At 33.2% G+C, this 24,742-nt stretch overlaps 1 protein-coding gene across 14 annotated transcripts in view; it reads left to right on the top strand.

Moving 5' to 3' along the window:
* Window positions 1-24,742, top strand: part of LOC143253229 (uncharacterized) — a 146,306-nt gene that overhangs the window by 106,742 nt on the left and 14,822 nt on the right. For all 14 annotated transcript variants that reach the window (XR_013029455.1, XM_076506722.1, XM_076506716.1 and 11 more), the window contains 8 exons: window positions 6,159-6,230; window positions 9,067-9,148; window positions 11,328-11,388; window positions 13,400-14,504; window positions 21,223-21,343; window positions 21,810-22,045; window positions 22,579-22,890; window positions 23,526-23,656. Coding sequence is in view for 13 of the 14 variants with exons in the window: in XM_076506722.1 (XP_076362837.1) it covers window positions 6,159-6,230; window positions 9,067-9,148; window positions 11,328-11,388; window positions 13,400-14,504; window positions 21,223-21,343; window positions 21,810-22,045; window positions 22,579-22,890; window positions 23,526-23,656 (2,120 nt within the window). In the remaining variant the exon portion in view is untranslated. The remainder of the gene's footprint in view (window positions 1-6,158; window positions 6,231-9,066; window positions 9,149-11,327; window positions 11,389-13,399; window positions 14,505-21,222; window positions 21,344-21,809; window positions 22,046-22,578; window positions 22,891-23,525; window positions 23,657-24,742) is intronic.

Raw genomic sequence — 24,742 nt, 5'->3', positions numbered from 1 at the left:
AACCCTTCGATTACGAACATAGGTATATTATGTAACTCAAGTTATTGAAATAGATTCCTTTTTATTTATTTATTTTTTACAAGCGTGGGTTAATTTGCCATATACATCTAAGATATTGGTAGTATAGTATTGTTCGTATAATGAACTCTTCCTGTTGGCTTTCATAGCATTTAGTTTTAAAATATTTCTGTTTTTTTATGAAAGATCATTTTTCAGATAATTGTTCTTTAATTTTTCCACTGTTCCTTGTTATGAATTAATTATCGATGGACAGATGTTTAGAATATGAAACAGATCATATTTTTATGTTGTACTTAATGTTAAGAATGTTTTCAAAACTTGCAACTACACGAATTTCACTTTGGTCGCGATTTAATCAAATACCTTTGTAATATGATTTATCACCTCTAAAGGCTCGAATAGCACTATACACATGGTTATATTATTGTATTGTAATATGAATGAAGCATATTAAATAATGCTTGTTTTAGGCAATTTTATATACTGGTCACACTGAAGAAGGTTTAGATAAAGGACTACGGATGACAGCAGTTATGTTCATTGTAACGATAAAATACAATAATTTTAACATCTGTTTTGCAGACCATGTACTTGACTAAAACTATCTTATATTCTATATAATTATTTATTACATGTATACCAACATGTATGGAAGACTTCATTTAGCATAATATTTATTGAGGCAAAAAGTTAAAACTGAAATTCCGATGTTGACCTCTTACTGCGGTAAGGCGATTATTAATCTTTTTTTTCAATGTTCCTCGAAAATTAAATATCTATAATATCACAGTATACATTACAAATAACTTTGCTTAAAACTGCAAGTTGTCGTAATGTTGGTGTGTTTCTCATCTTTTTGTAAGAACTTTTATGATAACATATTATTAAATAATTTTGTAGATTAAACAACTTCATGTTAAATGTTTTATTATATATTTCAGAGTTATGACTTTATTATTTATTTAAAATTTTATCAAGTGATTTTTAACGTTTAAATTATTTAACATTCACAATGTTATTGCAATAACTCTCAAATATAGTTTCAAAATCTTTGAAAAGAATGATTTTTGTTGTTTTCTTACATAAAATGACCACTTCTTAAGTGAATTATGTATATCACATATTGAGAACTTCACACTCGAACATCTCCCAGTTACGGGAAGTTTTAACATTTTACTGATATGCTTAAACATGCGGCAAGATGTTTTCCTTCTCATTGTAAACAGCCTCCTTGATCGCAATTTAAATATTACATTTTTGTGATGTTGTCAAGACGTATTATAAAAGCTGAATACCTCTCAAGAGTATTTTTCATCAGTCGTCGTATAGACTTGCGTAGGCCTAACAGCAATAGTGATCTCGCATCTCGTGACACCTATCTCTACGAGAAATAATTTCTGTGGTTTTTGTTTAAAGGTACCAACATTCAGCCACCGAGAAGCATCGAAATATCCAGAACAATTTTAACTTCATCAGGCTTCATATGTGCAGAAATGTTTCAACATGTGTTCAGATCATGCTTGTGAGCTGTACTGAACTGGTCACGTGCTCGACTTCTCATGCTTCTATGACCTTATTTCCATTAACCTGTTCAGTACATTCGGATTGTGTCTTTAATTTTTTTTTTTCTTTTAGCGGGTAAACGATCTTATTCATTTGAGTTTGATCGTACAGAATTTCTAACGTCTGTAGAAGGTACGTCCATTCCCCTTCTATTATTTTGTATTCTCTAAAATCTTTGACAAACGAAACGTGTTTGCTTATTTACCTCAATCGATGTGTTTATAAATACTTGTGCTCAATTCACTTTCTGTTTGTTTAGTCTAGAATCGTATTTTGTGATTGGTATCTTTGTCTATGATCTATAAAACAATTCTCCAGAGACACTAATTTACATGTTTGAATGTTTTTTCCTTCCTATTTGCAACAATATCAGAATAACAAACTTGTTATTTTAAACTATATATGCATGTGTACTTACTGGACACTTCAGATTAATTCTGTATATTATTTGTATTCCGAAATAACCTATTATAAAAACAACTTATCTTTAGTCTTTCTACAAAACTTGCATCGGGGTACTCGTAACGCAATCCACGAGGCTTATGGAGAACATAACAAAGACAGAATGATAAGCTATCAAACAGATACAAATTTAGTCACTGGACACTATATATTATAGTGTTTACATACTAATTTTGTTAAGGTGAAATTGCATGCAAATAAACTTCATTGTTAAAATATGATTTTAACTATCGGGTTAGAATGAACAGTATAGTGTTCAACAGAATTATCCACAAGTAATATATTCTATCACAAATATCTTTGTATTTAGTAAATAAGTTGGTATAAAATTTCTGATCGTGATATTCCTCACGTTACTAACAAACATTACACGTCATGTTGCTTGTGCATCATTCTTCAAAAGTAGGGTTAAACTATTCAAAGTTTTTATCTTCAATGGATGGCTGCCAACTTTTATTTCAGTGATTTCTTCTTAGTTAATAAATAAAAAAGTTGTATTTCATTGATTAGCTAGCGAAATGTTTTGTTTATTCGCGCAAAGCGCAACTAGAATTTTTTTTTTACGTTAGTCGTCCTAATTTCAAATTTCAATTAATTTGAATTATTTTTAAATTTCACACAAAGCTAAACGGGGGCTATCTGCGTTAGCTGTACTTATATAAGCAGTGAAAGATGACTAGATGGAAGGCAGCTAGTCATCATCACCCACTGTCAACTCTTTGGTTAATCTTTTATCAACGAATAGTGGGATTGAATGAAACATAATAACCCCCACGGCTGAAAGGGCGAGCATGTTTGGTGTGACGGGAGGTTGAACTCGTAACCCTCAGACTGCGAGTCGAGAGCCCTAACCACTCGGCCACGCCAGATAGACTAGAGGGTTAATTTGTTTGTTTTAATACAAAGCTACGTTTAGGCTTTCCACTGCGGAGAATTGATTTCCGGATTTTAGCGTTATAACTTATTAAATTTACCGCTACCACACCAGGGAACAAACAAGAAGGAAGACAGTTAATTAACAGCCTTTACTAACCGAATACGGGGATGTGATCGTCATTCTTATAACGCACTCACGACCCCAAAATAGGAGGAACGATTTTGAGGTAACAGGACGCAAATCTGATAGCTCAGAATTACAGCCCAGAACATTAAATAATAGACCACACTAGGCCAAAAAAAGTATAATCGAATGACCGTAGATTATTTTTCAAAAAGTAAATTTCGAGATGTTCTTGTTGTTTAATCACAGTTTTCAACATTTTCTTGTACCTAATGAACTTAGTTTTATTTCATAGTTAAATTGCATCGGAAGTTTAATGAAAAACTGTATCATAGAGGCGCTCGAATTTTCCCTCGAGACAAAGATCTGATATGTATAGCCTAATCAACTGCAATGCGCCCGTGAATTTTGCAAGATACGGTTATTCGTGCTGTGTTCCATACAAAATAAAATAAATATAAAATAAGAACAATAAAATAGAAGCAATAACTTGATTTTTCCTATCATTTATTTTCTGTACCGGTAAACCAATATCAAACTTGAGGTTTCTCTAATAAAAGAAATAAAAAGTAATAGTTCTTGAACATCATTCGTAAAATGCTTACAGTACTATTAAAAACGAAGGGGACAAACTACTGTATTTCCTCGAAATTAAACTGCTCTGAAAGTAATGATAGCTTCTCTACTGAAATAACAGTTGGATCTGGTTTTAATGTGAAAGAAATAAAAATGAATAAATAAAGAAGTATAATCTAAAACTGTATATTTATTAATGAAAAAAATACCAATGAATTTTTGTACAAAAACAAAGAAACACTGTTTTCAGCTTATTTCCGACTTATTGCAGGGCTCAGGTTAATGCAAGAAGCCTCCCTCTCTAGTGGTACAGTTATATATCTGCGGACTTAGAAACCGGAACCAGTAGGTTATTGTGTTTCTTTGTGCTTAACTTCAAACAAGCAAACAAATAATGGAAGAAAAATCAAAGAATATCTTTGAATTTCTTGATGACGAGAAATCCACCGTTCTAAGATACATCTTTAAATTTATTTCTGACTCATTACAAGACTCAGGATAATGCAAGAAGAACTCTCTTGATCAAAACACAGCATAGCAAGAATATTAAATAGTGAATATTTTTGTACGAGTAGTTTAACCCTAAGGTAAACAAAAATTATCTCTAAATTTTGTCAGCTACGTCAATTGCGTAACGTTATACAAATATAACCACATAGTATATCTCGTTTCTTTCAGTTGTCTCTGGATGTTATTTAGTCTTTTACTCACTTTCATATAAAATCATATTGATTATTAGGGAAATATAAAAATATCAACGTCAGTACCTTTTAACAGTCACGGGTAGTTTTTATTACGTAGGAAATAATAGAACAAAATGTCTTATCACTACTTGACAGTGTTCATCGTGTTGCACCCTATACCAACAGATACATCAAGAAACTAAAGAAAATATCAATATAGTATGAATTATTTAATCTCAAGTGTTATCTGAGTTTTAATTGTACGGATTTTTACATGTAGTATATTTACAGATGTATGTTCCAGTGCAATACAAAGACTATAAGCCAGAAAGTACGATATCCAGAGCCTAGAGGGCATTGTCGAGGTCAATATTTAACGACAATACACTAGCCTCATGTAGAAGAGTAACTCGAGTGCTAGTTAACAAGGTTTACTTAAAAAAGTTATGAGTGTATGAAAATAATCTTTGAGTTGGAAACACATGATGATGAAAACATGAATGGATTATGAGGAAACTTGATGTGGAGAAAAGTTTAATTTAGGAAATACGTTAATAGCTACAACAGACAACATCATAACATATTGTAATAATGGCATGTTAAATGTACTGGTATTTTAAAATTCTTGTGCTTGAATTAAAGTATATGCGAGGTATATAATATTCATTATAAAATATGATTCAATTATAAATATGTACATTTAGTGCACTAATGCATCTTGAAAATCGAGGATGTGCAATGTTTTATCAGTTCATAGAAACTCGTTAAGTTGTAAATTTTTGTGACTTGAACTCCCAAGTCTAACCTTTTCACTTCATTATAGGATAAATGTATTTTGAGGTAGCACCTACTTTCATGTAAACCTTAAGACCCAATGATAAAATTGCCTCACGTAAATGTTCCGCCCCAAAATAGCAGTTACCTTTCAATTTAAAATGTGACTTCTTGACCTAATTTTAGGACAGGTAAGGTGGAAGTCATTTGCTGTATTTTTAGATTTGAGGTAAACCTGATGACGTCAAAATGTTAAAAATCGGAACAATTAGCTTGTGTGTTAAAGCAGATATGACGGATCAAATCACTTTTGTGCTTAGATAATATTTTCACGTAACTTGTGCAGGGCATAAAAACATTTACTTTCTACAGATTATTACTAATTGAAGTAAAAACTGTGTTGTTGTTTTTCAAAACCACGTTAATTTACAACCACAGTATAACACCTATTGTCTTCTTGTTATTTGAAATATATTCAGCTAAAAATAAAAGTTGTTAAAACAAAAATTTGAACATGCTTAAGTGTTTATTAATATTTACCATAATTGCATTAAATAATGTTTCATGGTAATCTTCTAGACATTATAATTGCACTAAGGATAAGCATTCTGGTACATATAACTTCACATATGTGTGTATTGATTTACTAATTGCTATTAATGTAATTACATACACAACAGTTGAAACCCAAGCTATTTTGTATTTTGTTCCTATGATAAGAATAAGAAATCTGTTCATATAATGGCCGAACTGGTCATAGAGTAGCCATGATCATTCATCTATCCCTTAGGAGTCGTCATGAATCACCTGATTGTGGTATATTGCATTATCCTCCTGGCTTGAACTTTGACTTGCTTGCGACACATGTTTGAACAGTTTATTCACAAACATCTGAAAACTACATTATAGTGCCCTTCATACTTAGTCCAGGTCTCAATATTATTGTGTAACTTAAAAAATGGCTCTGACATATGAACTTTACACAGGTTTTGAACATCAATAAGGACGTTTAGACGAATTCATTCACTTAATTACAAAATTGAATAATATCGATTGTTTTTTCTGTTTTCGGACTTTAGAAATCGAAGCCCAAGAATCGTGTTGCTGGCTGAGAGCAGCTGGATTTCCACAGTATGCTCAGTTGTATGAAGGTAAGAGCACATGTTATGTGTTGTGTTTTCCCGAATAAATACCAGATGTAACCTGTAGCATAACTTTTATCATTTCGTAAAAACTTTGGATGAATGTGTTAGTTTTAACTTAATAAATCATGTGCTCCAGTAGTTTAATAGGATAACAAATCTTACATAATCTTAATTGTATAAAACAATGCAGAGCACGAATTATCGTCATAATTTACCTTAATATTTGCATTTACAGTGTTCTAGCTGTATACAGCAATAGTATTCTCGATAAATGAAACTGTGTAGATCAATCTTTTAGTTTACTGTTAATGGATTTTACATTTCGGAAATATCTAATGGCAGACAAGTGTTTAGTGTCATTTAAAAACAGGCAAACATGGCAATTCGGATTGTTTGTTAAAACACATATTCTTTAGCACCAGAGAAAATAACATTATTAACTGTACTGCTTACAAATTGCATTCATAAATAATATTACTGACAACTGCATTATCTCTGCACTATTATTGTTCCTCGTGAAAAGTAAATTAGAATAAAGTAAAAGAAACACGTAAATAGTGCCTTTAGTGTTGTGGTAAGGCACGTGGCATTATTCTTTACTTTTAAGTACACGGCTTTTAAAATTTTGTTTATATGAAATTCATAGAAATATTCTTAACTCATTCTTGTGAAGTAGACTGTGGGGCATTTGTTCCTCATCAGTAATTTTGGATAAGGATATATCAGAAACAGAGATGATTGTAGAGACTCATTTGAAACGGTGATAATTGTTGATAATTTTCTAGTGTCTCTCCCTCATAGTTACATATTCTATTACAATGTAGAGTTTCTGCGGGAAACATTACTATTAAGTACGTGCAATAAAACGTTAGTCCATAAAATGTTTATTTTTCATCTAGTGGAGAAAACCAGGTTAAATCACATTATTTTTCTGATTTCGTTTCATTTTGTTACGAAACTTTTCAAGAAGGTATTGTTTTTAAATCATACTTATGTTTCTTTAACACGTGGAGCTGCTTAAACTATAATGGATTAAATATATTAGGGGTTGAATGTTTCTTTTTATTGGCTGAATGGCTTTTGAATCTGTGGTGTAATTTAGTTAAGAAGTTTTTTTTTTATATATTAAATTACATACACAAATAATCATCTGTAAATAAAAAAAGAATGTCTTATAAATACCAAGAAATTATTTGTAAAGACTTCACTGAATGAAAAAAAGAGAAACCTTTTCAACATTTCTGTGAAATTCTTTCAAGACTGGTTGTCTTGGTAACAAGAGGCTTAAGAACGCTTCGGCTTTAGCGCCCCCATTATTATATAAATCGAATAAATTGGTCAGTGATGTCGAGAAAACCCACTTGTATATATATGCAAAAACGGCTCGTTTGGGTTGAGAAAATATTTTACATAGAAGAGCGAACAACATTTCGACCTTCTTCGGTCATCGTCAGGTTCACAAAGAAAGAGGTAACTGACCGGAAGCTGACCACATGTTTGAAAGGGGTTGTGTAACTGAGTGTCGGAATGTAAAGGGCGGTGTTAGATGTTTGAATATATAATTTTATTTATTTTATTATATTAATATAGGTACAAAGGCGTTCCTTTATATTGGTTTATTTTGGGTTTAAGTTGTTGTATAAGTAAGGCTTTTTTAATTTTGCGTTTGTTTATGTTTGTTTCTTTATTTAGTATTTGAGTGTTTTCTATGGTTATGTTGTGTTTATTTGACTTGCAGTGTTTGAAAACGTGTGAAGGTGACTTTTTATGTTCTTTGAATCTGGTTTCCATTTTTCTACTTGTTTCTCCAATATAGAAGTCGTGTCAGTTATCACATTGTATTTTATAAATAATGTTGGTGTGGTGTTTGTCAGTGTAGTTTTTACATAGTATAGACCTCAGTTTTGTGTCTGGTTTTTTGAATAAATTTGGTATTAACTGGAATGTCACATTTTGTTACTAGTTTTTGCCAAATGTTGGTTATTTGTCTGCTGATGTCAGGAATATATGGTATACAGCAGTATATGGTTTCGTGATTTTTTGATTCGTGAGATATATTTACTTTTGTTGGTTGATTTTGCTTTCTGTCTAGGTGTGTGCGTATAATGTTTTCTATGGTTTGTGGAGGAAACTTATTGATGTTGATGAAGTATTGTTTTATTTTGTCTAATTCATCGTTAATTTTATCTGGTGAGCATAGTTTTATGGCTTTGTTTATTTGGTTTCTTAGTATGTTGAGTTTTTGTTTTGTTTCATGTGCTGAGTCCCAAGGAATGTATAGTCCAGTATGGGTGATTTTTCGGTGGATTTCTGTTTTGAATTGTGTGTCGGTTCTTGTAATTTTGAGGTTAAGAAATGATATTTGATTGTTTTCTTCCTGTTCACATGTGAAGTTAATGTTGGGATGTATAGAGTTAATGTGATTGAAAAATTTAAGTATGTGTTCTGTAGATTTGAATCCCGCAACCGTGTCATCTGCATATCTGTACCAGTATAGTGGTGGATGTAATGCTGTGTTAATTGCTTGTGTTTCAACTTGTGTCATAAAAATATTGGCTAGAACTGGTGATAAATTGGTGCTTATCGGAACGCATGCACTCTTTAAACATCCAGTGAAAGTAAGCAACTTTTTTCTCTTTAGAGTAACTTGAGATAAGTAGCTGTATGTATCTCCATACACAATATTAGACAGAATAATCAATGAATGTGTTATGTAGAAATGAATATTATAATCATGATTTACAAGACAAATTATGTACGTCTTCGGCGTGTCATTTACCATTTCATAGACTGATATATTTCATATAGACTGATTATATATATATGTTTGTTTATTTTGCAGAAAATCAATTTCCTCTTGACATTAGAAGTGTCTGGAAGGACCACGAGTTTTTAGATTCCGATTCATTCCGAGCACTTTTCAGGTTTTATTTTTATTTTTTTTTCTGTTTTATTCTTTTTTGTTGTCGTTGTAAGTGAGTAATTTAAAATATGGAAAATCTCAAAATACATAATTGTGTAGAAGAACAGTACAGTTGTTTTTGTCTTTTTTTTCGAGATAACATTGTTTACTGATTATTTGGAGCATATTTTCAAAACTGGGGATACAGATTAAACTCATAATTTAATAACATATTCCTGTTGAAATGTGAGGGGACAATCTTCCGTTAATGAAAAAGTGAAATGCAAAAGTTTATACTACCTAATTAACTTGTATTCAAAATCATACGAATGTGCAAAGATTTAATGATAATAAAACATCTTTTGCATTCGATAAATGAGTATAATAGGAAAATTTACCTTGTCAGTATATACTTTAGAATTATCACTATCTATAAAAGAATGCAAATGAGTGTTTTAGTTTATTAACTAATGTAGTTGATATTAATAGTTAAGGCTCATGGCAAACGTCACTTGTTTTTGTCGGAACTTGTTTGCAAACACAATATTTTTCACGACAACGCCTGTATGCTCACTTTCGGTTTTACAAAATTGCACAAACTACATTTCATTCTGGAGTATTTTTGTGAATAACTCAATCTGTTGTGCTATTAAACTATTGTGTACCACGCGAAGCTTATTATCATAAGTCTTATGCTTATAAGCTGAAACCACCATGTTGTAAGGAATATTTATGTAAGTTTAGTCTTCTTAGAAATAATGCTGACCTGAAGCTGTATTGACACATTACACCCAAACTTTGAATCAGCCCTCACAACCCGCAGTTGTATATATTTACCCGTATTACAAAGAGCATATGCTTTGTAAAGGTGTGAGGCATATAGTGAATCTCAGTTCTATTTGAAATGTCACAAAGTAAACAGTTGACTGACCATAAGCATGGAGAGGTTATTGATGCTAACTGGAGGGTATGAGTGTTCACGTTGGGTCTTTGACATCAAATATGGGTAATGCTGTTAGGGAATGGAAAACAACAGGTCGTGGCAGTGTTAAAAATAGGACAAGCAGGCCAAAATTATTGACAGATCAACCAGTAAAACATTGAAACGTCTGGTAAAGAGTAACTTATGTTTAACATTACATCCGTCACTGCAGAAGTCAACGAACGCATTGTAATGGAGGCTAACACACCCATAATCGGAAGCGATAATTTGAAACGAGTTGCACCATCATTTTTGTATAGGAATATACTGCGTGTGGCAGTAGTGGAAATGCGTTGTTAGCACGGATAATTGCTGGTAAATCTACTAACTTTTAGACCATGTAAAATGGTATTAATGTTTTCATACGGTCGACATACTCTTTCTGTAATCATGTGCAATCTATCTGACTTCAGTGTAACGGGTTATAATTCTACTAAACTGTCTGAAATTCTGACTGATGACCCAGGACTTCAGCGGATTCTGTATTTCAGCCCCAATATCTATGCCTAACTGCTTTTGCTATTTGTAGTGATCATATTTCGTAATGAAGTGAACTATAGAGACGTAAAATTACATTTACCAAATGTTCGACTTACTGAAAGAGTTGCATAGTAATAAGTGGAAAGTGGTGATTGACATTGTTTTATGACAAAGTCTTTACCTTGTAATATTACAAATCTCAAATATACATTAATTGTTTGAAACGGTGTATTTGAATAATTATTTATTAATTTCTTCGTCATGTCATATGCACCAAAAAAAGTATGTTTGATTATTTGTTGAGTCAGTTCATGCACACAACGGCTTAATTTGGAACTGCGGATCAGAGACAAGGTAATCAGTTGGCAACACTTACTGCTTAAACAGGATAGTAACTGAATAGCAGGATGGACTGTCCATCTTATAATGCATTTGCAGGTAAAGCTGCAAAGAATATTTGACTACACCACGACTCAAACTCAGACATACGGAGCTTTCGTATGATACAAGAAAATGTTGGTAAATGTACTGTTTTTTTGTGTGTGTATATATATGCATATATGTGTGTGTGTGTTTCTGTGTACATATGTACAATACCTTTCGCAAATTACACTTTGTGGAGAACCAAAAATTGTATGACAGTTAGTGATTTGAAATAGTTCGAACAAAAGTTTATTATAATTTTCTATTAAGTTTTTTTGTGACATTTTCTGATGCATGTTATTCAATTTTATTGCAGACGGCTCAATACGCTTAACAAGTGTGCAAAAATGAAAGTTGATTATCTACCCAGAAAATCTGTAAGTGATATCAGTTTATTATTGTTTGAGTTTATTGTGCACAGCTGCAATGTTTTGTATTTATTAGTTTGACTTGTAGACCTTTTGATGTTAGTTGTCTTTGTAATCAAAAGCAGTATTAACATTTCTTAAAATGCAAGGTATTAAAATCTTACAGAGGTAAAGCAAAGATTGAACAGTTTAGAAGTCCACAGTTGTTCATTGTTAACTTAACATTATGATAAGTACTTCTTTGCTACTATTGGAAATAATTGTGGAAACAGTATTTAAAATGTTCGTGATGACAAGAAACCCACTTGAAGTAACAATGTTTTCTCAAGACGACTGGCATGGGTATTAGTACTTTAATTAAAATGCAAAATAACTTTTCGACCTTCTTAGGTCATCTTCAGATTAACAAAAGTTAACGTTGTTCTGCATTTTAATTAAAGTGTTAATACCCATACCCGCTGTCTTGAGAATATAGTATTTAAAATGTACAATCCAAATATTATAAGTTAGGTCTCTCTTTACTGTATACAAACAAATTACACCAGTGAACATTCATTTGTTGTTTACACCGTGATTGGCTCTCATTCAACCAATCAGACAGTGTAAAATTAGGATAATGGCATTAGAACCACAAGCAATTATACTGTTCCCAGCAGTAGTATGGTGATGCACTGATGGATTCTAATACGGATATATCATATATACGTGAGAGAGATTAAGGTAAAATACGATTTTCGGTAGAAACTGCACTGAAACTTTGAAAAGAAAAGGTACTTGTAACCAGTATTGTTGGTAGTAGAAGCGGTGGAAGAAGAAATTCCAAACTTTTTAACAGTGATGTTAAGTAATTCAAGGCGGGATTCATAATACTATAGAAATCCTTTTAACAACCTAGCTTTGTGCGCTGGTGTGAATGCTACTTTCAGAACATCCATATACATGTTAACATGAAGCAACCTCAGTAAACGAGCAACTGATCAAAAGTCACTGGATTTAGGAAAAATAGTTAAATCGAAATGCTGAAATTGAGGGGGAATTTCTTTATAGATGAATCAAATTCAAAATTTTCTTGATAACAATTAATTCTAATTTTTTTGATGGCAGATTTTTAGAGCAGAAGATACAGTCAATGGTACAGTATTTGCAGAGAATAGAGACCAATAGAAGTGTGGGCTGCATATCAGTCAATGGCTTGGAGGTTTAAATAAATTATGTGAGTTGCATCTCAGTCAATGGTTTGGAGATTTAAATAAATTATGTGGGTTGCATTTCAGTCAATGGTTTGGAGATTTAAATAAATTATGTGGGTTGCATCTCATCAATGGTTTGAAGACTTAAATAAACTGATGCTACTCTGAAACTGACAGATATAAGTTTATTCTTAACCATTGCCTCAATGGCAATTTGTCAGGAACAAAAACTTGTTGGGTAGGAATTTATCTTTCAGCAAGATAGTGATCCAAGCGTGCATAAAGGGGTCGATGGTATGTTGGCAACCATGGTTTGACCGACACAAAGTTTCAATATGAATGTTATTAAGGTTGCATGAGTTTATGTGAAAACGTAGTTGGTTAAAAGGTAAACAAACAACTTGGCTGAGTTGTGGAGAGTGATACAGTGTACTTAGAAGAATATTTTAAAACGATTTATTTATAAACCAAAGTTCGTATATAATCAAGAAAAATATAAAATACCAATGTAATGTACATCTTATTTGCTTTTCTTTTGTATTTTCTGTAATAAATTATTGTAATAATGATAAATTCACCATTTATTTACAATTACTTTCTCTTGCTGCAACTTGGGTATCACCTGTTAGCTTCAATGATTATTTCTAATGTTCTGCGTATTAGTTTTTTTTATATTGCTTAATAATTTTCAAAGTTTCATTATTTTAATCAGTTGTGGACAAAGAGATGATTCGTATAGTTCTGCAAAATCGTAGGTTTTGTTTTATGCAGTTCAACTAGTTACACTTACCATTTGTCATGTTTTATTCACGTTAATTGTCTTAACTTAGGACAAGAAGGCGGAAAGTGATGAGGAAGAACAATATGCTCTCAGTGAAAATTGGAAGTTTCAGCGAACAAACCAGCGGTGGTCAAGGGTTCCATCACCAGTTAGAGGGAAAGCTGCATCTCCCAAGAAGTCCTTAAATGCTTGTAACAAAAAAGAAACTCGTACAATAGAAGAAGCTTTTAATGGCAACTATTATGATAGTGTATTTGTTGAAGATCAACATAGTAGCTCTGATAGCATTCGTCAAGAACTCGTTAATAAAACATATATTCCAACTTCTATGGATGAAGACGGACAGTCATCCAGATCAGAGTCAACAGATTTGTCTAGATATAGCCCAGAAATTACTATCAAGAGGTCACAAAAAACCTCTGAAAACATCGGAATTAGTCTTAGAAGAAGTGGAAGTGAAAAGCTGAAGAACAGCGGTAAAACGCTCTTGAGAAGAGTCGAAAGTCTTACGGATAGACGAAAAAAAAAATATAGCAATGAAAGTTTGGTAATTAGTGCACCCTGGGGTTTTATTAATATGCGCAGAAACTGGTTCCCTAGAAGTAGCGTTCCAGATGAAAGTCCAGTTAGCAGTAGCACGTCCTCACCTCGTCTTTTACATCGACGATCTAAGGACAGTGTCACGTCAGATCGTATATCTAACGCAGAATACTGTTCAGATAGGGACCATTACAAAACACTTGTTCCCTCTCATAATTCAAAGTGGTATCTTTTGCTCGAGACCGATACCAATGTATTCGACAGCATGGATTCTGCTGGCGAACGAATGAGAGATATGTGGAGAAACACAACTAGTAGTATATCCAGAAATATCGGGCAATTTTCAAATCCTGCAGTTGACCTTTTGGTTAAGAACGTAAACATAGGCAGTCAAGATCATAATGACGAAGAAAAAAAATCAAACAGTTCATTAAGATGCTATCTGCAGGGAAATCAAATTGTTAAGTGTGAAAACTGTTGCAAGTCTCAGCCTTTTAAGGATGGAAGTGGTGAAGAACGCACTAGTGTTTATGATAATTTACCTGAACATCCTCGTGTTCCCAACACTAATAATATCGATAGGAGTGACTGTTGCCACACCTGGGGATCCAAAGGTATTACACATTATGTCTTATGATATTTATTCTGAATTTTCAGTGTTATATGACATTATGGCAATATCTTAGCGTTATTTTATACCTGGATATGTATTAAAAATAGCTCGGCTTATGACATGCGTTAAAAAGAAACCTTAACTACTTGTAAAAACGCTACAACAACAATAGTTACAACGCTAAAATTTTGTCACAAGAATTAGAGAATTAGTAAAAAACTTTTACTTATTTTGGTTTCTTGTATTCAGTCAATAAAGCAAAGTACATTTTAAATATTTGACATTCAAATTCTAAATATTGTATTTAAGGCTCTTCTAATATAACAGTTCATATCCGTGATAAAATACCGAATAACTACAGGGCTAAGAATATTCACGAACAAGTTTTAAAACTTTAATTTTGTATCCAGATAAAACATAACGCCAAAATAGCTGTTTTTAATTTTAGCACAATTTCTTCGGACCAGCATGAAAGTACTGTGCCTTAAATGTTACTTTTATTTATCAAAATAATAAATTTATGATTAGATATTGCGACTTTAAGAAATATCAAACGGTTTATTCGAAGAGTGTGTAAAATGTAAAGTATAATTATTATTCAGGGCTTATTTATTATTCAGTTAATATCTAGCTACTTCAGATGGAGTTTTTCGTTATAGATTTCAAACTTATTGAAAACTGGTCAATAGACGATCATTTACAATGTCACTGAAAAAGATCTACATAATGTATCAAAAATGTTCACTTTCTGATTATTTCATGTTATTTTGCTGTTATTATTTTATGACAGATAATAATGATAGAAATTGGCTGTTTATCGTCCTTTTTTATTTTCGTCATCATATTCGTAATCGAATACTAATATGGATGTTGTTATTCCTCACTATTTAATGGTTCTTTTATACAATATATTTCTATATTTAGTTATTATTATGTATTTTCACAATCTTAATTTACAAGGTAAAGTGTAGAAGGTTTAACATGGTAACTCCGGGCTACTATAACTAAAGTTATGATAACATTGACACTCAACTCAACTGGAAAGCAACAAGCGACAAGTTCTACGTATTTTATTCAACCATTTGTATGTATTCGGATTCAACAAGCCATTCCTTAGTGGTGGAGCAAAAAAAAACCTAAGAACTCATAAGTTGAAGAGAAGAGACTATACATGAATAATACCCTTTTCCCCAAACGATGAAAGTTTTTGCAACATATGAACTTTCTACCTTGATACGGAAAAAAAAGATTGTTGTCGGGCTTTATGGTTACAACAGGCTGTTCACGTAATAGGAATTTTAAACTTTACAAAGTCCACAGTACAGCACAGATAAACAATAACAACTCTTAGGAGAATGTATTATACGTCATGAAGTGTTTACTCTGCCTATATGGTACGCCCAGTAAGGTAAGCATAAGATCACAGCTGTTATTTCTATGATCTACGGAGAATGAAACCAGTATTTGTGTTATACTCTATGTACCAGGCGTAGCTAACTGGTTAACGTGACTGGAATGTAAATGTAAGGATTCGTGGTTCTTTTCCAGTTGTCGCAAAAACTCGTTTCACACTTTGCGACTGTAATACTATAAGAGTGACCGTCAAATACCATTATTTGGTCAGAAAAAGTCGCCCGGGTGTTGGAGGTGGATGTTGTTGACTTACTGCCTTTTTTTCTAATCTCTAAGTTCAAAATTAGTGATGAAAATGGTCCTTGTGAAATTGTCAAAATTTTCGACATGTGTTAGAAGTCACCTGACTTCTGTGCATTCTGGTTTCTAAAACATGTCTTGTACGTTGATCATGTATAGTGTAGAAACTTTGTCAAGACCGTCAATCTAAGGTATATTTCACTGTCTTTTGCAGAAATTTGTTACAATTAAAATTGTGATGCTGTTAGTAATAAAGAATCATTGATTATATGGTGGTGCGAAATGAGCAATGTGGGAATTCGTCCAAGTACATGACTTGGATAATTATTTTTATGAAGTGCGATTAACTTCCAAACCTACTTGTCTAAAGTTTATATGTTTCTCTCAAAACCGGGTCGAACTTGGAATGTAACTATTTAATTACGACCCAAAACATAAGAATCCCATATTTATGAGCACTTGCTGTTTTTATTTATCATACTTTTATTTCTTCACTGACTCAACACTAACAGAATAACGTTCCCCAGTTGATATTATTCCTGAAATTTGTAAATCATTTTGTTTCTGATTCTGTTTTTTTTAGTATGCCAGAAAGTTTGTTTTTACAATTTCATTTTATTGAATGGGATTTTTTTCACATTCTTCTGCAATGAAAGGGAATTACTCAGAGTTCTGTAGTATATTACGGGATTTAGCAGTGAGCAGCCTTTCGACATGAATATCTCCACAATTATATTTGGGGATCGATTTTTAACTTGTGTCTAAATACACCAATGTTTAATGACAAACTTCACAAAGAAGTGGTCATAAATAAAAGATTAAATAATGATTCACTACTTTCAAGATATACCTTTTATTATAAAATCACAAATTCATGTTATTGCATGTTATATTGTTAGTGCTTGCAAGCACTATCACAGAATCTACCTACGTCTTGTACGTGGTGTAAGATTAAGTAAAATTTTTATTACAACAGATTGAACAGAACATGAAATTCGAAAATATTACTCACAAGCGTAAACTCCTGTGATCTAAATCTGGCAGACCATTTGTAGCTTGTAGCTGCATCAATCTTATGTGGATATAGTGCGGTTTTCCTACGTCATTTGTTCTTATGCATGTCTAGCCGGTTTTATTGTCGAACGCCTTAGTTTTTGTTTAGGTGTTTTTATTTAATAGACGTGCTTATAGACATTATATCACAACGTGTTTGCCTTTTGATGAGCTTTAACAGGAATATAATATATTTGTGATTGTTTAAGTATTTTTCGAGAAACTTGGAATTACTTGTGTTGTAACTAGCACACATTATTGTCCCAGGGATGCCCAGGCGGTCAGTCGGTTAGGTAGTCACTGTGAGGTTCGACTTAAATACATTGTACAGTTCAGTCCTACTTCCATTCTGTTCTATCTTCGTTCGTTGTGCGTTAGAGGTTTTCAATAAACACTGTATTTTAGCTTGTTGAGTCACCTGGGAAACATTTCAATTATGACAAGCAAGCGTCTGAAACTTTTCGATATTAGACAGTTCTGCAAGCCAGTTACTAGTACTACAAGTGACAATGCAGATGCAGATAATCAAACAACCTCAATCAAAGGAATAGAAACTTGCCATACAGAGGAAATACCACGTTTATTAGAGGACAAGTCTGAAAATGATTTTGCAACTATTGCACATCATGAACCACCGGATACTTGTGAAACAAGTTTGTGCAGTAATGAAAGCAAAATATCAACTTCCAGGGCAAGTGGTTAGATACATTCCCATGGCTGCACTTCGACAATCAGACTCAAAAAGTTATATGCTTTCATTGTGTAAAGGCGGATAACAGAGGCCTTTTTACAGGGAAACTGGAGAGGCCAGTGCAGTATACCTTCATATCCACCGGTTTTTGCAACTGAAAAAAGGCAAAACAGAAATTCAAAAACATCAATCCTCCTTTCAGCACAGATTCGCTATATCTCCAGAAGGTTCACTTGATGTAACTCCAGTGACTGTCCAGCTACATGATGGAACAAAGAAGCAGCAGGAAGAATGATAAAGAAGTCTAGCCAAAATATTCAGAAGTTTACGTTTCTTACTGCGTCAAAATTTACGTGAACATATTGATACGGAGGGGAACTTCATACAGTTTGTTTGTTTTGTTTTGGAATTTCGCACAAAGCTACTCGAGGGCTATCTGTGCTAGCCGTCCCTAATTTAGCAGTGTAAGACTAGAGGGAAGGCAGCTAGTCATCACCACCCACCGCCAACTCTTGGGCTACTATTTTACCAACGAATAGTGGGATTGACCGTCACATTATAACGCCCCCACGGCTGAAAGGGCGAGCATGTTTGGCGCGACCGGGATGCGAACCCGCGACCCTCAGATTACGAGTCGCACGCCTTAACACGCTTGGCCATGCCGGGCCCTCCTACAGTTAATGAAGCTCCTGGAAAAGGAAGATCCTGAGTTGACGGCCTACTTGTCAAATCACATTCACATCATCCCAAACTCAGAATGAAATAATGGAGATGTTCAGCCATCAAATACTGAAGAACATAGCACACGAAGTGCAGTAAAGTAAAATCTTTGCATTAATGGTTGATGGCACTCAAGATGTTACAGGTGCCGAACAGGAAGTAATATGTGTATGATAAGTAGATAAGAATCTTGACGTTCATGACACATTTCTTTATTTGTATAGTGTTTCCAATACAACTGGTGAAACAATATCCTCTACTTTACTTGATGTACAGACTAGACTCAATTTACCACTGTCGGGATTAAGAGCACACACTTATGATGGATAGGCTAACATGAGTGGTGCGTACAGTGGATGCTAGACAAAAATAAAAGAGAAGCAACCGTCAGCTTTGTCTTTTTCACTGCGGAGTGTTCGCATCCGAGTCGCGCTAAACATGCTCGCCCTCCCAGCCGTGGGGGCGTTATATCGTGACGGTCAATCCCACTTTTCGTTGGTAAAAGAGTAGCCCAAGAGTTGGCGGTGGGTGGTGATGACTAGCTGCCTTCCCTCTAGTCTTACACTGCAAAATTAGGGACGGCTAGCACAGATAGCCCTCGAGTAGCTTTGTGCAAAAATTCAAAACAAACAAACAAACAATTTCACTGCGGAGCACACAAGGCTAATTTAATAATGCAACATGCAGTTGAAGCTTGTGAATGTGTTCGAGATTCTATCCAGTGGGTACATGAACTTGGTGTCTTGCTTCAGAGGTCAGGCAAATACAAGACAATCGTTTAAAATATTGTATCGTCAGACAGCCACAATGGTCCAGTTAAATACATCCACCCACTGTGTCCAACATGCTGGTTGTGTCGCCTATCTGCAATTACATGTGCTAATGATCACTACAGTGACATTGTTGATTCTTTGTCTGAATTAGCAAATGAAAAATCAGATGTAGCAGTGAAAGCACGAGGTCTGCTGCACAGATTTGACAAAGGAAAGACAGTTTTAGGATTGTTGATGGCTCAGCATCCATTAGCTGCATTAAAGGAACTAAACCGTGCATTCCAAGCAAACTCAGCGACAGTATCTGGCATGACTGAAGCATCTGCAATGACAGTTGAGCAATTGCGGGTATTGCGAACAAAGGAAAATTACAACAAGATATTTGATGAAGCTGAGAAAAAGGTAACTTCCCTAGATCCGGTGCCTATTGAACAAACACGCATTCGCAGATCCCCCAGAAGGATCACAGGTGATGGCTCAGCACACCATTCTGCAACAGCTAGAGATTACTACAGAAGCCAATATTTTGAATTTGTGGACACAGTCATAGAACATCTGACTACTAGATTCAATGCAGACAACAATGATTTGAGGCAATATCTGGCACTTGAGAACATGATCACATCTGGCAAGATTGACAACTCGGTTATAAACTTCTATCCAGAAATCTCTGCATAACGACTCGAGTTTCAGTTGCCCATGTTCAAAGGAACAACAAAAGCAGTATCTCTGAAAAGTATGAAGGATGCTTACTGTAAAATGCATGAAACAAGCCAGAAGATGTTTAGTGAAGTGTTTCTTCTCATGAAAATTTTCCTTGTATGTCCAGTATCCAGCTTCAAATGTGAATGCAACTTTTCTGCATTAAGACGGTGACGTGGTTAAGATCAACTATGTCAGTGCCGCCTCAACCATGTGGCAATTTGTCACACTCACAAAGATGAGGTCGACAAGATAAATATAGAAGAGCTTATGAAAGAATTCATAAATAGATCATCGCAAAGGAGGTCTACGTTTGGGAACATGTAGACTAGAGGACTAAATGAATCTTACTTCAATGAAAAGTATGAATAATTATGTGCTACATTGTATTGATGTGTAATTTTGAAGAGTTCGCAAAGACATTTTAATTATTTTTATCAAACAACATGAACATTTTTTCAGTAGATATAAACTTATCAAGGGTAATTACTAATTTTATTAATATTTGAAAACGTAATTCATGCAATGGAAGTTATTAGTAACCTTGTCAAGTATAATGGCCATCTTTTATACTGTACAGTGTGAAGGAATAAATTCATGTGGCAGTTAACTTGAGACACATTTGTCTTTATTAACATTTTGAAAACTGTTTACAACACCTCACTTATACAAACCTACATGGAAACCTTGTATCGTGGCAACAAGATTTCTCTGTGAGTGCATGTTTACAGCTTTCAGGTTTACGTAATCAGAAATTACCAATTTGCAAATTGAACAGTTCACATAAGTGGTTGCAAAAATCATCCCTTACTATAGGGTGTATAAAATTTACGCTTCTGATTTTACGTATTGGTTAAAATAAATATTCGTAATTCTATAAAGGTATTATTAATAAAAAATATATTTTCTTTTAAAACATAAAACAATAATATTGTTGTTATAGTGCAGTGCGAAAAAAATCAGAATGTCTTTTATCATAGCGACAGAACATTTTAACATATTGTCACAAGTAGTTCATGTATTTTACAAGTACAATATTATCACTAGAAAGAGGCTTAAGATAAAAAAAAGATATCTTTAAAATGATTACAGCAATTGTTTATTATTTGATTCAATTGCTTTTACAGGTTTTAAGATAAAAGAACCTGATTTAATTGCTGACCTAAGTAAGAAAACAAAGATGGAAGAACTAAAATTCAAAGAAAGACGTGATTCAGGTGTAGGATCATCATTGAGAAGGACGTCCATGTAAGTTGTTTTATGAGATTCAATTTTATTATAAAAATATTTAAATAAAGATACATATTTAAACAAAGAAAAAATCGAAGATTTAGAATGAAACAGATGACAATCTCTGCTTCAAAACTTCGTGCTTATTAGAATTAAAGTAGCCATATATTAAGTAGATCAAACCACAAACGAACCTTAATCTGCAAATATAAAGCAAAGTTATAAAATTCCTCTTTTAAACTTAATTTTGTATACATTAAACAAAATTTAATACACGTATAAAAATAAAATGTTTTAGCTGTAAAACACGTTATTTTGCGAAAATTACTGATGTTTGGACTTTTAAGCAGAATATGTTTCCTTCATGTTTTCCAAAAACAGGATTATTTATTACCGTAATTTGTACCCGTTTTTTAAATTTCAAAATGCATTAAAAACAGTAAACTCTACAGTAATAAAATGCATTTTATTTTTATTTTTGTAGGCTTTATTCAAATAAAACTGACACAGAATCTCATTTTCTAACACTGTTATCCACTAATTCCTCATCTGTTTCTGTGGATATCAACAGTCTGTCTTCCATACAACTAATGAAACTACGTAAACTTTCTCTCCTCAAATTGACAACATTTATGGAAAAACATTCACCATCTAGTAAAACTGGTTGGATTTGGAGGGTCCCCAACTTTATTAGACGAATACGGAGTCCGGATTACAAGGGTAATTTGAACTTTACATCTATCATTCCAGACGACCCTGTATTATAATTCGCTATGGAGTGTCGTATTATTTTTGATGCAAATGAAATTTATTGTGTAGTTATTTTGTGTTTTATAGAGTGATATTTTTAATACACTAGAAACTATGAAGGATTCTTTACCCTAACCCTTTGACTGTGGCTGCTTTGAACGCTCGCGGAATTTTTGCAAGCCGTACTCGGTATACAACATGAACGCATTCAACTGCTATATGCAGACCGTATCCTATACGGCGAATCATCAGTCAATGGGTTAATTTTTATACAGAATATTAAGCTGATGTTTATCATTTATGATTTCGCGTTGAGTTTGATTACAATAAATAAAACAAACAGAATAGAAAGGACTTAACAAAAGCTTAACGTTGTTTGTTCTCTATGTTGACTAACATAGATCATATACAAATGTTATGTTGCTGTTTCCAGCTTTGTCTGGTGGAATAACTTAGTGAATTATATAAATAAAACCTTTTCTTCCATATAACTTTATTTTCAGACAAAGCTGTGTTCGGAGTGCCTTTCTTGCTTAACCTACAACGAACTGGGCAGGCTCTTCCACCATGTATTCAGGCCTGTTTATCTTATCTACGGAAAACATCTTTAGACTCGGTGGGAGTTTTTCGTAAGTCAGGAGTTCGATCTCGCATCCAGAAACTCCGAAACTTAAACGAGTCCAACCCACATAATAACACCTACGATGACCAACAAGCCTATGATGTTGCTGATATGCTAAAACAATATTTTCGCGACCTACCTGAGGCGCTGTTTACTAATAAGTGGTCAGAAACATTTATCAGTATTTTTCTATGTAAGTCGTCTTTCTTTTATTTAGTGGTTTGGTTTTGATTTCTATATAAATGTTGTTTAGTGTATGTATTTTTTCAGTCATAAAATTCTTATGCAGTTATATATATGAACAATCTTCTTAAAAATTAGTATATTTTATTCTATAAGTAATGATAGTAATGTATAAAATTTCAGTTTATTAATTTTAAGGTTTAATTATTTTAAAATTCGATAAAATTTGTATAGAACAAGAAAGTCCTACGATGGGTCAGTGGTAAGTTTACTGACTTACAACACAAAATCTGGAATGGGCACAGCAGAAAGCCAAGTATTACTTTGCACTAGAATAAATAACAGTGAGAAATAAAATCAAGAAAATTACCAATTTTAGGGCAAACTTGTTCGTTGAAACCTTTCCGTAAATAGTATCTAAAGTGTAAGTTATGGGAAAAAAAGAGAAAAAATAAAAAAAAAATAATTTAAATTTCTTCTAATTGCTTTTAATTTCCAAGATTGGAATGAAATGTCCAAGTATTTATCGTCGTAGGTTTAAGATAAATTTTATCAACATGTAAATCATGAAACAATGTTGTAAGTTAAAACCTTATTTATGGCAAGTACTTCAACTATTTTGTGTGTGAATACCTTATATCGTAGATATTCCTCATATGGATAGACTTGATGCCCTTCACGCAGCGATATTGCTAATGCCTGATGAAAATCGAGAAGTCCTTCAAACTTTAATCGCTTTCTTGCAAGAAGTCAGTAAAAATGCAGATGAAAATCAGGTAATAACGCATGCGGTGAGTTCTGTAGATCAGTGTATGTGTATGATCAGTTTCATTCTTCACATCCAAACGACACAAAAATCCCTATTCGGAAAGAGTGTGGCCTAGTATGACCTGACTGTTAAGGCGTTCGACTCAATCTTATCGTCGTGGGGATATTATTATGTAACAATCAATTCCACTCTTTGATTAATTTAAAATTTTCCTTTTCGAATGGTGTTGACTAGTTGCCTTCCTTCTAATCTATCACTCCTAAATTAGGGACAATTAGCGCAGATAGCCCTCCAGTAGCTTTGTGTGAAATTCAACAAACAAACAATTGTAAAGTAAAGAGAGCTCCAGAAAGCTAATAGAAATACAACGGAAAGATGAACATACTCGGTGACAACACAGCAAGAAACACAAAACGAATAATCACAAACAAATCAGAAGACACCAACAACCAACAAACGAGACAAGCAGACACAGTATAAATCACTAACAATGAAGGTAACAGAGAATTAGCAACAATAATTTCAAGTATAATCACACACTAAATTTAAGAATATAGTAAATCAAATAACAACACGGACATTATCACACTTATTACCAATCTCAACGAGAAACACCTACAACATCTAATACCACATGTAATACACTAAACTCTAATTAATGTCATATAAATACTCTCACTGTATTACACATAAATATTTAAGGCAGCTTTGTTTTCAAGCGACATGAATTGAGCACATTCCCACTAATACATCGGCAGATATATATCACTGAACTAATGCTATGCAACTACAATTCTTTTATAATGACAGGATACCAAGTAGAAAGAAAGTGAGACCACGCAAGAAATCCTGAGAACGGGGCATACTAGTCGTATACAAATAATAATTATCTATAAACATAATACATTTAGCGTCAAAATATGAAAATGTTACAATAAATATACTTCTAAATAATAACCAAACACTTACAGTAGCAGGTATATATATATATATATATGTGTGTATGTACATGCTGCTCACCACAAATCAAACCGAGAACTACACAACTAAACAATATCATCTACTATAACAAAATGTTATTATAGGCGATTTC

Source organism: Tachypleus tridentatus, chromosome 6 (genome assembly GCF_004210375.1).
Source record: "Tachypleus tridentatus isolate NWPU-2018 chromosome 6, ASM421037v1, whole genome shotgun sequence".
In the NCBI taxonomy this organism is placed as follows: Eukaryota; Metazoa; Arthropoda; class Merostomata; order Xiphosura; family Limulidae; genus Tachypleus; species Tachypleus tridentatus.
The sequence above is the reverse complement of the archived record's forward strand: the minus strand, read 5'-3'. Positions and strand labels throughout refer to the sequence as shown.